This window comes from Tachysurus vachellii, chromosome 7, assembly GCF_030014155.1.
Source record: "Tachysurus vachellii isolate PV-2020 chromosome 7, HZAU_Pvac_v1, whole genome shotgun sequence".
NCBI classification, from domain to species: domain Eukaryota; kingdom Metazoa; phylum Chordata; class Actinopteri; order Siluriformes; family Bagridae; genus Tachysurus; species Tachysurus vachellii.
The window spans coordinates 16,539,491-16,553,624 of NC_083466.1; the positions used below are offsets into that span (position 1 = coordinate 16,539,491).

Genomic DNA, 14,134 nt, shown 5'->3' on the forward strand with positions numbered 1-14,134 from the left:
ACAAACATCTCACATATTTCCAGCTTGGAGATTCACAGGGATTTCAGGAGGAAACATGACTTGCTTAGGAAAATGGGTATTTGCTCTCGCTCTGTATGCTTTAAACTAGCTCGAGTAAGAGACCACTAAGTTGCCCCTGTGCCCTAAACCCGAGCCTCAGATCTGTCTGGAAGTTGCTTTTTCCAACTCTACCATGGAAACCTCCATCTCCAGTAGCGCAAACAGCAGGCGGTTTCAGTCTCCTCTACATATGAACTATGGGTTACTGAATTTTTAATCTTGCTGGAGAGACTGATTTGTACATTCCATCTGCTTCTTAATTATAATGATGACCTTGCACTATTTCTGGACTTTTTCAATCCAGAAATAGCAGAGATGATTGAGTAAGGGACTCCCTCCTTAGTGAGCACAAAATAAATGGAGGCACGGTGGGAGGTGCAAAATGTGAAGAAATGTACAACATGAGAAAGCAGGGATGGGGGGTGGGGGGTTTAAACATATTGCAAGAAAATAACTAAGGGGCAGAAAAGGTAGAAAACATGCCTGTAAAATGCATGCAAAAGGTAGAAAGAAAGAAAAAAAAAAAAAAGAGTAGGGGTGGGGGGTTTGGGGAAGAGGGTCACGTGGAAGGCCATCTCCACAAATTAAGGCATGATGTTAACAGTGCGGCTACAGCTAACCCTAATTATGGCGCGGGGCGGCCATCTCCTTTCCGTGGGATTTCACTCTCTCTTCAATTTAGCACTTCTCCCGTTGCTACGGTGCTAGGGCCACGAACTTAGCAGCATTCTAATGAGTCTCTCTCCATCTAAATTTGGACGGAGGGGAAGAACAGAGGAGCGAGGGATGAGTGAAGAGAGAAAACGAGCACATCTTTTCGGAAGCTAAGTGCCGATAATTAGCTATCTGGGTTAACGTTAATTACACATTTTAATTGTTATTTTTGTGGTCACGGGGACAGGGCTGAAATGCTGAGCGAATGTGCAAACACGAGAAACAGCCATTATGAGTTTTGGATGCAGTATGTGTTGGATGACAAATGATACAGAACACCAACATGCGAGCGTGTAAGAATTGTGGATGTGCCTTTATTTAATAAGAATGAGCTCTTGACACTTGATATATGACAACGGATTATGACAAACACTGTGTCAAAGGAGTTTCCATTCAGGACTGCATATAAACTGTGCACACAATGTATACATGTGTGTTTGCTATCCTGCATGTAAGCGGTTTTTCGTGATTAATTTGGACGCATGACAGGAGGACATTAAAGCACATGGCTCTGAGACCCGCTTAATAAAGACGTTCCATGCAAATGTGCCGAGAGATACCACATGAATGCAGTAATTTGTGTCTGTGGACAGCATTGTTTGTCACAGGTCCAAGACCAAATTCACCATTTATTTTAGAATGGTTAAGATTAGGATTTGGGAGCAGGAGTGAGTCCTGGCACCAGCCTAATTGTACAGGTTCTACACGGAGAGCACTTTTGCCTTTAACCTTGCTCATAGTGCAAAACGCAGTTGCTTCTATTCCACTGTGGAGCCACAGAGACACCAATTGGCCGTGCTGAGACACTGCAGGCAAAAACAGACCAAAAAAAAAAAATAAAAAAAATGCAGATTGTGGTTCCTTTGGATCGCGTTCAGAGTTCTGAGTTGTTCCTTTATTAGGAGCATTAATTTGTAAATGTTGCTAGGAGCAAGCCTGGTGGAGGAGTCGTTGGCTCTGTATAGACACTGCGGTGAACAGAGGCAAGATGACTAACCTCTAATGCAGATATGCTAAAAGGCACAGGGAGGACACTGCAGAAAAACCACAGCAGAGCACTTTCACATGGTACTGGAGGCAACTTTAAGAAGAAAGCTTTGCCTTAATTCGGTCCCAGACAGAGAGCTAATCCTATCTTCAAGCCTTTTCAACCTCAATCTGAAGACAGGTGACATTCTAAAACCCTGATTTATACACACACACACCACAAAATCATGCTGTCAAACTCTCATAGGAACTGGGAGATAAGGTTGATGTAACCGGCGGGAAACTCCAGAGGGAACAGGCTTCTTAGGCTCTTGGGGCCATAAACAGAGCTGGCGTGAGTGTGAGTGTGTGTAGGTCCCTTCTCCCACGCCTACTGGAGTCCGCGGTGTTTCATGACATCACCAGGTGATGTTGGGGTGAGAGGCAGCTGTCTATGTCTTCTTGGTTTCATCAGCTTCTGAATGTGAAGTGAAGTGAATCTGAACAATGGTGTGATTGTGAGGCTACAATAAGGAGGAATAGCCTCGCCTTTTTAAAAAAAAAGAATTTACAAAAAAAAAAAACTGAACATGTCAGCAACATTTTGTCTGCCTCCATCAAATATAATACATCAATTCATGAAAATATGATCATGTATCCTAAACTGGACGCTCTGTATATGCATGTAACGTGTAATGTACAATCTTTTACATATAATGTTTACACATGCAGGGAGTAAGGTTTCGTGTTAACGTTACCATAACAACGAGAGGCTTGTGAGTCTAGCAACAGTATGTTCAAGTTCTTAAATCACACCGTTTGCACTGTTTTGTGAATCATTTAAGTAGCAGCAAAACTTCACCCATGTGAGATTTTCTGACAGACAGCCAGAGGAACAAATTACACAATAAAGATCGGCCACGTTTTGTATTTGCCCGACGTTCACACGCATTATCCAGCAGTCTTCACTCGTCTTCTCATGTTACTAATGCAGATTCCAACCGCAAAAGTAATCAGACACAAAGGGTTTAACGCAGCTATTAATGGATTATTAAAAGGATTCCCCACCACGTTCAAGCCGATTTAATTCAAATTGGCCTCAATTGGTTTCTTCTTCTGAGATGTGAAAAAGCATGATTTCGTTGTTAGAAACAAAGGCGGTTGAATGTAAAGGGGTCCCGAGTGGCGCGAAAGAAAATCGCAAGTTTGAATCCCAATGAAACCACCGTCACAGCCAGGAGTCTTAGAAAGCTAAACTGGCTGTATTCTCTGAGCAGAAACGAGGACATACTTATTGGTCCCCATCAAGCACAGAGTTTGTGAGCTCATGTTTGTAGAAGAGGGCAGATTGCGCTTCCAATGTGCCTTATGTCTCCCTGTGAGGCAGCACGAGTGTAAAAAGATGCTGTTGGCTTCATGTGTCAGAGCAAACACACGTTATCCTTCACCCTCTCCAGCTGTTAGATGTCTCATTTCCAAATGATTCCTGTGTATGTACTGTTGCTTGTGTATCACCATATAACCTCTGTGATACACAAGCAACGGGGGGCACGGTGGCTTAGTGGTTAGCACGTTTGCCTCACACCTCCAGGGTTGGGGGTTCGATTCCTGCCTCCGCCTTGTGTGTGTGGAGTTTGAATGTTCTCCCTGTGCCTCGGGGGTTTCCTCCGGGTACTCCGGTTTCCTCCCCCGGTCCAAAGACATGCATGGTAGGTTGATTGGCATCTCTGAAAATTGTCCGTAGAGTGTGATTGTGTGAGTGAATAGGAGTGTGTGTGTGTGCCCTGCGATGGGTTGGCACTCTGTCCAGGGTGTATCCTGCCTTGATGCCCGATGACACCTGAGGCTTCCTCTTAGTCATACAATCACAGAACTATGAGCAAGAGCATGTCAATGTCCTAATATATCAAAGGGCAGAGGGTAGGGGGGAAAATGAGGGAGAATACAGCACTGTAATTAACGAGTGATTAACAAGCGTACGTCACATGAAGTTAATATGATTGATGCAGAAGAAAAAGTGTCAGGAGAGAAAAGAACATTGCATGACTGCCTATAAATCCATTATGCAAACAGATTCAAAGAGAGAGCAACATAAATAATATACATAAATTGTACATAAATAACCCCAGCTTTTTGTTTGTGTGTGTGTATTAACAGACACACCCACATTGAGCTTATTGCACAAAATATAATGAAAGGGGACATAAAAATAGCAAAACAGCTAAGAGACAATGAATCTAAATTCAGTTCTGTTTCACTTGTATACTACTTTTTACAATGCATGTGGTCACTAAGTAGCTTTACAGAAATTATGATGTAGATATAGAGCTCTAATGAGCATGCCTGTGACCTGGGGCAGGGGGTCGGTGTGTGTGTGTGCGTTGGGGGGTTGGGGGGTGTTTAACTTCCCAAGAGGACAAGAGGAAGAAACTTTGTGAAGATATAATGTCGCTGAGCTGCAACGTTTTTGCCCTTTTTGCTTCCTCTTCTCTCTTTTCTCCAGTGCTAAGCACAATACTAAGCCTGCTTCTTCCTTAAGACGTGCAGGTAGAGAGGGAGAGGACAACCAAAGCACCGTGGAGATAGAAAGAGCAAAGTGAGAAGAGAGGCGAGAAAGAAAATCCAAAAAAAAAAAAAAAAAAAAAAAGATGCTGACGGAAGCAGGAAGCAGTTCTGCTGCTGACCCTCATTTATAGGAGCTAAATAGGGCTAAAACAGCGTAACAGCTCAATGCAGACAGGTGCTCACCCTAGCATGAAGCAATGTCACCTTTCCCCACAAAACCTCTCTATCTCTTTTTCGCTTCCTGAAAAAAGGTAGCATGCCTTTATATTCAACAATGTCACCTTCGTCCACCACTTTCGACTGCACTCGAATAGTGGCGCTGCTACTGTATGTGCTCACGATAAGCCCAGTGTTTAAAAGATGGAGAGCTGGTGGATACGTTTGACATTTTACATGCGAGAAGCTGGCAAGTCATCATAAAAACTCACTATGGAGTCATTTGAAACACTTTTTTTAAATAAATAAATAAATAAATAAATTAATTAATTAAAAAAAAGGGAAGGCTCTCGTGGATTGGCAGGACTATTTTTTTTTTTTTTGTATTTCTACCTTGTATCTAGACTCCTTGGCGTACAGAATTCACCATTTAATTACTGTAGCCCGTGGCCAATTTGTCATCCTCCTCTACCTCATCCATCACTGCAGAGGGAGCACTACACCATCACCACTAAGCATATATGATTTGGGTGGTTGAACATTCTCGGCCCTGCGGTGGCACTGACCTTGATGCAACCACATTTTAATGACATTACTCTGCATTTCCACATTTACTTTCACCCTTGTGATGTTCACTTATATATTTATCTCTCATACAGTATCGTTAAATTCAAGTCAGGCTTGCCAAACGGATTTGAGAAACAGGAGAAAAAGGAGCAAGTTTTGAGCTTGACAAGCTCACCAGCACTTCCCCCAAAAAAAGCAGAATTGGCATCAGATCTTTTACTAATTCAGAGGTTTTGCTAACTATATAACCATCACAAAAATGTAGTGATAATATATCAGCATGAGCTTGACTAGCCAGCTAACAATCAGAGGTAGTGAACCGTTAACTGGCACTTAATGGTGGCCGGCTTCTCTTACCGCAATCAGAAGGCCTGTCAATTATGAACTTTTGGATGACATTAATTGGCATACAAATAATTGTGATGAATGGCTTAATTGTCTTTTCTGTTGACTTGACGCCAATCATTATACAACTGTAACTAACATATTGCACATACACACCCATTTCTCAATAATGCACAGCTTTATTCCTACACAGCTTTTCAAAAAAAAAAATGAAAAGAGGAAACCTAGCATAATATATCCCCTCTCTCAGATTCGAACAGGACTCTAAAGGAGTCCTTTACTGATGGCATGTGAAGCAGCTCCTCATACAAGAAGTAACTAAAAACCTTACAGCGGATATTAGCGAGTATTACTATTAAATATAATACAAACCTATATTGTATGCTAGAAATGATTAGTTACAGTAATCATGTCTAAATGTTATCGAAGCAAACAGTTACAGGTATCAGAAGCAAACAGTTACATTTCATTTATAAATAAAAGACTATGTGTAACTACACACTATATATGATCGGCTTTATATACTTTCTGACCAGTGTTGTGCTAGTTACTAATTACAGTTACTAGTTACTTCATTCAAAAAGTAACTCAATTACTTTCACCAAAAAGTAACGCATTACTGTTAAAAGTAACTTTTCAGTTACATTTTTAAAGAAATAATGAGCATATTTCCACTTTGAGAAACTCGTCTTGCTCTCGCCTTGACTCGCCGTTACTGCCTCACATACTTGAATAAACGGAAACAAGCCCACAGTGCGGCATCTTTGTGTTTACAGTGATTGGCATCCACCAATCCTACAATGCGTCACTGCTATAAACAGGTTAGGCTGTAGGCTACACTTCCGCCAAAAATAATTCATTTAAAAAAGTAACAGACAAACGCACCATATGGTAACGGTAAAGGAGTTTCTTTATTTAAAAAGTAATGCGTTAGAGTATTAGTTACTGTCAAAAGTAACTGCGTTACTAGTAACGCGTTATTTCCCAACACCCACCCACACACACACACACACACACACACACTCACTCTCACTCGCACACAATAGCAAAGAACCACATTTGACTTATAAGCTGCATGGAGAAGTGGCCTGATGTGGGGTTGCTGAGGGTTGCAATATTTTGATGCATTGTTGTGAGAACGACATTATCGTGAGATTGGGGTTGAGGGAAAATGTACGTGGGAAAATATGCATGAAAATAAAATGTGTCAAGGTTTATAAACCTATTACTGTCTTCCGGTCTGAAACCACGCTGAAGCAGTAATGGAACAAGCGCAGCACTATCACTAGCACTATCACTTGTTTGTGTGTAGATAAATATGTGCATGTGTCCCCTTTTACTAACCTTATCATTGTTATAATAAGTAAGATTCTCGCCATCAAACTTCACCCATCTTCTCTGAAAGACCCGATTTCTGAAAGTGAAAAATGGAGAAATTGATTAAAACAATAGAATAAACAAATAAATAATTAAATTAACTAATCCAAACACTCAAATAATTCAAAGAGAAAGCACATCGTCTGCCATCAGTTTACTACATCAGTGTAATTGTTTTAAAAGTCTTGCATAGCTGTGAAAACCACAGACAACTACCGAAATAACCAAGGTCGGTTTAACACCACTTCACTAACATCTAAAATGACCACAGAGCAAAAAAAAAACCAGGACATCCGTTAAAATAGCTGTGAAGATACTATGAGGCACCATTTCCACCGAAAGAAGGCAAGATACAGAACCCGCTACAAAATGCAGAAAGAAGTCGTAGATGAGCACTGAAATGAGACACAATCATAAGAAGCTTATTATTAGTTTCTACTAGCAGCCAGCACTTTCATTATGAAGTGTCTTGGCACTATTGCAGTTATTGTGTACTTTTCTTTCCGCTTAATTTCATTTATTGTCAGTTTTCTAGGAAATAAGAACAGAATCAAAAGTGTAGAATAGTTCCAAGTCTCAACTTTGAGAACGCCTTGAATCTAAATAAAAGAAATGATATGAACTCACAAGGGTTCATATGAGACCTCTTGACATAAGAGACGAGGATTTCTAATCTCATCACCACATAAGAAGTCAGCACATGATGAAGGTCTTTGTGCTGTAATGGTTTTTGGAAATACCAACTTTCTGTCTAGAACAGACGCCTTAGACCTCAGTGGTTTGGCGGAAGGTAATTATGAAACTGATTTACGTTGTAAGGTTAGTACTGACTACTGACCACAGTTTTAAATCTTAACACGATGTGAACGATAATACAAAATGTTTTAAGGCTTGTTAACGACAAAATGTAGCAAACGAATGATTTCATTTTCACCTGCATGCATTAAAGGCTAATAGCAAATATTCCACACAATGGGAAATCCCATTAACAAGTACAACGTGATTCAAAATTTTATAGTTTTTTTTTATATTTATTTGTGTTTTTTTTTTTTTATTTTATTAAATTTACTAAACTTCCATTTTCTTACACCTAATTTTGTGGAACATTCACAAAATAAACTAGTTCCTCTTATCACTTATAAACAGTCCTCTCACCAGCTTCTCTCTTTTCGCTCCTCTTTAAACCAATAAGACACAAAACATAACTTGTGTTACCAAGAAGTTGCAAAGCCCTTTGTCCTGAAGAACTTCCCTTGTCTAAAAACCTTACAGCTTATAAGCTTGACCTCAGACTTTTGCCTACTGCTGAAAAAAGTCCAAAATAAATAAATTAATTAAAAAAAAAAAAGAATCTGCTCACAGAAAACCTCAATTTATAAGTGACATTATTTATTTAAATGTTGTGAGGTTGAAATATAGAAATTCTGTGCATGAATATAAATCCTGATTGAGGTATTCAGAAAAGAATCAACACCCTCTGACTAACTGAGAATTAAAACAGTGCTGAATAATGCAGAAATGTTTACTGTATACTTATTTCAGATTTGCCCCATTTCTTCTGCACCATTTCTCACCCTTGAGGAGAGAGCTTGTCCAGCCAGCCCATTTTCATAGGCTGTTTAGGTTGTCCGTAGAAGCAGGCGTAAGGTGATATGGAAGACTGACTGGGATGAGGAAGAGTGTGTTGCACCAGTCGTGAGAGAGCATCCGATGGCTCACGACAAACCCCGGCTGAATCCACCTGTAACGTGGCTCCAGTCGGTGGCAGCGAGTGCAACTTTGCTGTGCTTGAAGAACACACATTGGCTGGCTCCTGATTAGAACCGCATGGCTGAAGCAAAGCATAATCGTCACTGAAGCGTTTGCTTGTGCTTTGTGCTTGCACCTTTTCTTGCTGCTTGGCCTGCTGCTTCCTGAATTCACAAAAGAAAAGGAAGTGTGATTGTGTATTCATACACATGCATATATATCATGACACAGACATATACTTATTTATTAGTTTAATTTATTTTTAACAAATCAGCATATAGCAAACGGTTTCCTCTTTAATTATCAGTGTCTGTAATTGTGAAAATAAAAAAGCAAGTGGCTACCACATGGTTAACGTGCAAGTTAAAACACTACCTCAATTTTTTCTGTTTCAGTTGTTCACTGGTGTCTTGGTTTAACATTTCCTTTGTATCCACAACCTACAAAAAAATAATAAATAAATAATTGCATTACTTGTCATGTTTAAATCATATATATGTGTCGAAACTAAACGCAATTGGTTTCAGTAGCATTAAAAACGTTACTGAAACTGACATATACTCATCAGAAGGAAATGAGAGCAAGTATAATGTATAGTGTAGTTTTAAAAAAAAAACAAAAAAAACAACAAACAAGCAGGCATAACATCACTGACCACTTGACCACTTACAAACTGTCTAATAGGGGAAATGACTATACTTAATACAACAGCATATTTCTCGGAATGAAATTATTCTTACATTTAAAAGTAAAAAATCTAAAAAAAAAAAAAGTTAAAAATGTTATCGCTTAGTCACCATCTATTTAAAGTCTGCTTAAGTCGGTCATATTAAAGCAATAAAAACCTATAATAGCAGTTTTTATGAAGCAGATTGTTCAGGGTTTTACTTACTAGTTTGTTTGCTGCAATGGTGTCATGGAGATAAATCTCACCATAGGGACTGATGTCCTCAGATGTTAGTGTCCCATGAAAAGGGGCTAAAATACAGAAATGCATTTAAACTCATCATCATTAGCATGTTCTGCTCGAATTCATGCCCAAGAGACGAGAAGAGACAAATAACGAGACGAGATGAGAACAGACGAGACGAGATGAGAAAAGAATAGACGAGAAGAGATGAGAAGAGACAGAGAGAGCAAAGCAAGGGCCTACACTGTCCTTTAAAAGAGTCATCTGAACAACAAGGCTATAGCTTAGTGGACTGGTTGTCAAGGTGACAAATGAATGTGCTATCTGGACGTTGACAGTAAAGGGCAGCAGAAAGTCCAGAGCGCTCCTTACAGAAGGACACACACACACTCACGGAGCTCATAGACAGGACCACACCACTAGATAAGGCTAGACCAGAGGGGGTCTGATCCACACTGCAGTATGTTATCTACGAGAGACACTGTATCAGATCACTTAGCCCAGTAGCACAGGAGTCATTTCAGATCGGTGTCGCCATTTATCATTATCTGCAGTTGACCTTCTGACTGCACACAACACTCTCTCTCCATCTCTCTCACACTCATCTGCACCAATGCAATACCCATTAACAGAGAACACTATCTATCTCCATCATGGAAGAACTTACCTTAATAAAGTAATTAGAGCAATATTTTAAAAGGTACTTAAATAACCATGAAGAGCTGCTGCATAACTAAATAAAGGTAAATTAAGTTTTCGATAAATGCCAGAATGTCGCTGTTGTAATTCCATAAACTTGAAGTGATCCACATCATCATCCATATGCATCATCTGTGTCATACACTAGCCATCTCTCTTTCTTTCACTTTCTCTCATCCTACAGAGCAAAGAAAAATAAAATAAATAAACAAAACAGGGGGCTGGAGATGTATATTAGAAATACAAAAACTGCAATATCCCAGCCCTCTTATTTAAGGCTTCAGTTCAATATTCCCTGGTCCCAATTCCCCAGCCTCTATGGTAGCTGTCATGCACAAACAGTTGGAAGGGAAGGGTCTCTACAGGAAACGGAAAGCACCTCTCCTTGTACATTTATGCACGCATCCGCAGAGCCACAGAACAACAGTTTTCAAAGCCATCTGAAACTTCACGCAGTTTTGAGAGTTTGGCAAACTAGGCCTCGCCGTATGAGAAGATGACAAGCAGCTTCCGTCGAGACGGCAACAGCACTGGTCCTGTCTTTCTCCCTTGATGGACCCTGTACCGTTGCCGCATTTGGTGGGATTAAAAATGACGGAGCCCATGATCATGTTAAAAAAAAAAAACAGTGCATAAATAAAAAGCAAATAAAGCAGAAATTAAGTTGAGCGTACCTCTCTGACTGCTGCTGCCGCTGGGATCGTCTATGCTGCTGTGCTGCTCTGTGCCGGCTTTCACAGACGCACTGCTACGGATAAGTAGATTTATTAGTATTGGTCTCCTTACATGCATATATTTACAAGCTTCTGCAACCAATTTCAAAGTCTTTTATTGGTTTATATAATGAAGAGGATCTCCTATTAATTACTGATTCTGAAATAAGTCTTTCAAGTTTTTCCCCAATCAGGCTAAGCTACTCCGATACTACATACAGCAGCAAACTGAAACAAAGAACTTCCAATAATTCCATGATTCTTTCATTCTTCTTTACCTCTTTTATAGTGGCTCTGACTCATAGTCCATCCAGCCATTCACACAGTCATTGGGCAATTTGGTTTAACCTATTCATCTACATTCATGTTCCTGGACAGTAAAAATAAACCCAAAGGAAACCTACATAAACACAGTGATAACGAAACCTCACACAGTCATCTAAACTCAGGATCGAACCCAAGACCCTGAAGCTATGAGGCACCAATGCTACCAAACGATTCCAATCATGAAAGGTTTCTGAAGGTTTTCAGTAATCAAGGTCATATACTGGCCCGACCACCTGTCCAGTCTCACAAATCTGTCAGTTATTCACATTGGAAACATGACCCTAATGCATCAATTTAACTGCTTACTACTACAATTAGTCATTATGGAATTTTTACACATCCTATACATTTTAGACAAACATGCAACAAATATGATTTCAAATCAATGCTTGAAGCAGTATATTGAGCCACAACATACCAGTCAAGCAGTGGGATAACCGTGCATTCTGGGATCTCTGGTACAGGCCTGTGTCGTAGCTTGTAGGAGCGTGTTGGCCTTGAACTCGAATCTGTAAATTGGCTACTCTCATATATATCATTGTCCACCATTACTCCCTGGAATCCAACTGAACAACCTTCATCTGTTACACCCGAGACTGTCTGTGCGATGGAAGGAGTACTAGCGCTTAAGTCCTTCAAGAAGTTCTCCCAATCCGAGGGCAGAGAGTGTGAGGAAAGCGACAGCGATTCGTTGCTGCCGGCCATAGAGGGAGCTTTGGAACCTGAAAGTGGCGCATTGTGGTGGGTTCGTGGGAGTGTGTGGGAGACAGTGGAGATAAAATCAGCATCATGCTGAAGCCATTTCTTTTTACGAGTCCCTGCAGGAAGAGTCTGGCTTCCAGGAAATCTGTTGTTGTATCCAGTGTTTGTCTGTGGATTCTGAGAAGCGGTTACTCTCTTCCCTTCCTTAAGAAAGATAGTTCTTGGAAAGGGAACAGGTTTTTTCGTCACTCCATCCATCTCAGAACCATCGATATGATGATTATCACCTGCCTTGAGGATCTCGAGGTTGTGCAGGATCCTCCGCCGATGGCCGGTGGGGAAGTGAGCCACTTGAAGGAGCTTTTCCTCATCAAGGGTCCTGCAGTCTGCCAGGGTGTGGTAGCCTGCCTGAGCAAAGCTGGTGGCATACTGAGGCAAGTGAAGGCTGGAGAGCCAGACAGAAATATTGTCACTCAGGTCCAGAGGGGAGGAGGAAGTGGAGCCATCCAAGCCTTCACTGGTCATGGCGGTGATGGTATAAGCAAATTGACCTGAAGAGTTGGTGCCATGAGTAGAAGGCTGTCTTCAGAAAGGAGCAACACTCTCTAAAATAAGCAAAGAATTTGTTACTGAACAGAAAAAAAATTTGTAATGAAGGTTACAACAACAGCATGTTTCTCATTTTGTTTGACAAGTGCCAACTTTCTACCCACTGAGGCCCAGAAAACATAATACACAGATATTTTTAAAGGCAGAGTTTGTTGCCATGTATGTGACATCCCATTGATAAGAAAACAGCATTATGAAATTTTCAGTGTTTTTGTTTAGAGAGATTTAAAAAAATATTTAGAATAAGCTAATGTCAGACTGCCATCCTGCACATGCCACTGGAGAATTTCACATGTTGTTAATGCACTAAGACAATCATGGCTCTGATAAACTCACTATCAGTGTTTATCACGACCAGTTTGTTAGTTTGTGGTGCGTAAAATCTTATTTAACTACATGCTCCCTATTTAAGTCAAATAATTTTTTTTCACTCCAAACTGCCAGACTATGACTCTCACTGTTCTGCCCCTGAATCCACCGCTATGGTGGTAAAAACCATGCTGCCAGTGACAATTTTTTGAATAAGATCCAAGTTTACTATTAAGCAGTACTTACACCTCATCAGTCCACGCATGAGTACTTGCTTCATTTGTTTTTCTTTGAGAACCTCTCGTGGCCAATCGTGACTGTAGTCAAAATAAAGCTTCAAAGTTACTTAAGATGGGTAAATGAATGAAGGATCTTTCAGTCATGATGGTGCTTTCTGCATTTCCCTTACTCTACCTCTCAACATTGTTCTTGAGGCATCTTACACAACAGTTTGAAATACTATATCATCACCAAACAGGTGCCAAGGTCATGCTCGTGTGAATGTTTTCGAATGCTCGCATAATCGTCTTCGGGTTTGGGTTTATTTATTTTTTTGAACTGCTATTTTTTCTAAAATGCTGTTGTGTGAGAGGTTAAAAACTGAAGAAAGAAAAAAAAGTTAAGAAAATAATGTTTTCAGAAACGTCTGTATACACATAGATGGGGCTTTGATTCAATTCAGCTGAATAATACTGATAAACAAAATGGTGGGAATGGAAGATGCTCAGGATATACACACACACACACACACATACATATATATATATATATATATATATATATATATATATATATATATATATATATATATATATATATATATAAATATATATATATATATAAATAACATTTAAGGCTTCAGAAAACCACAAAAGCTGATTAGGGCAAAAAGAGAACTGGTCAATAACTAGGCCATGCGCATGTACGACATGCAGTGGTTAACCACTCTCAGCTTGTCACAGCTTGACGGAAACGAATCTGTTGGCTGCAGCTCCTCCCAACAATGCTTTTTGTGACACTGAAAAAAAGTTATTTTGTCTAGTTTTAGATGCATAGACAATGCCATATCAGGGAACAATTCAGCAAATAAGCAGTTGCAAGAGCCCTTTAAAGGGTTTTCTCTGTTTCACAAGCCCCTATAGATTAAATCACCACTGCTTCTGCAATTTCCCCCAATCACTTTTTTCATGAAAATTTCATACATTTAAAACTACATCTTTAGCACTTCAGAAAATGAGACGCATTATAAAATCTGATCTTTAGTGACAGGGAGGGTTAGCTGTTGTAATACCCTGATGTGTAATTACAAAGACACATAAGCATAGTGAAGGAGAACAGTTGCATCTTGCAACAATGCTAAGGAAAT

The 14,134-nt window shown here is 39.9% G+C and overlaps 1 protein-coding gene across 2 annotated transcripts in view; it reads right to left on the reverse strand.

Moving 5' to 3' along the window:
* The window catches only part of arap2 (ArfGAP with RhoGAP domain, ankyrin repeat and PH domain 2), a 78,867-nt gene that overhangs the window by 61,486 nt on the left and 3,247 nt on the right, over positions 1-14,134 (reverse strand). The window contains exons 2-7 of one of the 2 annotated variants that reach the window (XM_060874650.1): positions 11,567-12,455; positions 10,783-10,853; positions 9,392-9,477; positions 8,875-8,939; positions 8,325-8,663; positions 6,718-6,787 (exon numbers count right to left, since the gene is read on the reverse strand). In XM_060874650.1, coding sequence (XP_060730633.1) covers positions 6,718-6,787; positions 8,325-8,663; positions 8,875-8,939; positions 9,392-9,477; positions 10,783-10,853; positions 11,567-12,375 — 1,440 coding nt within the window. In that variant the 5' untranslated portion in view covers positions 12,376-12,455. Of the gene's footprint in view, positions 1-6,717; positions 6,788-8,324; positions 8,664-8,874; positions 8,940-9,391; positions 9,478-10,782; positions 10,857-11,566; positions 12,456-14,134 lie in introns of both variants that reach the window. The other variant, XM_060874649.1, reaches the window with a different exon arrangement.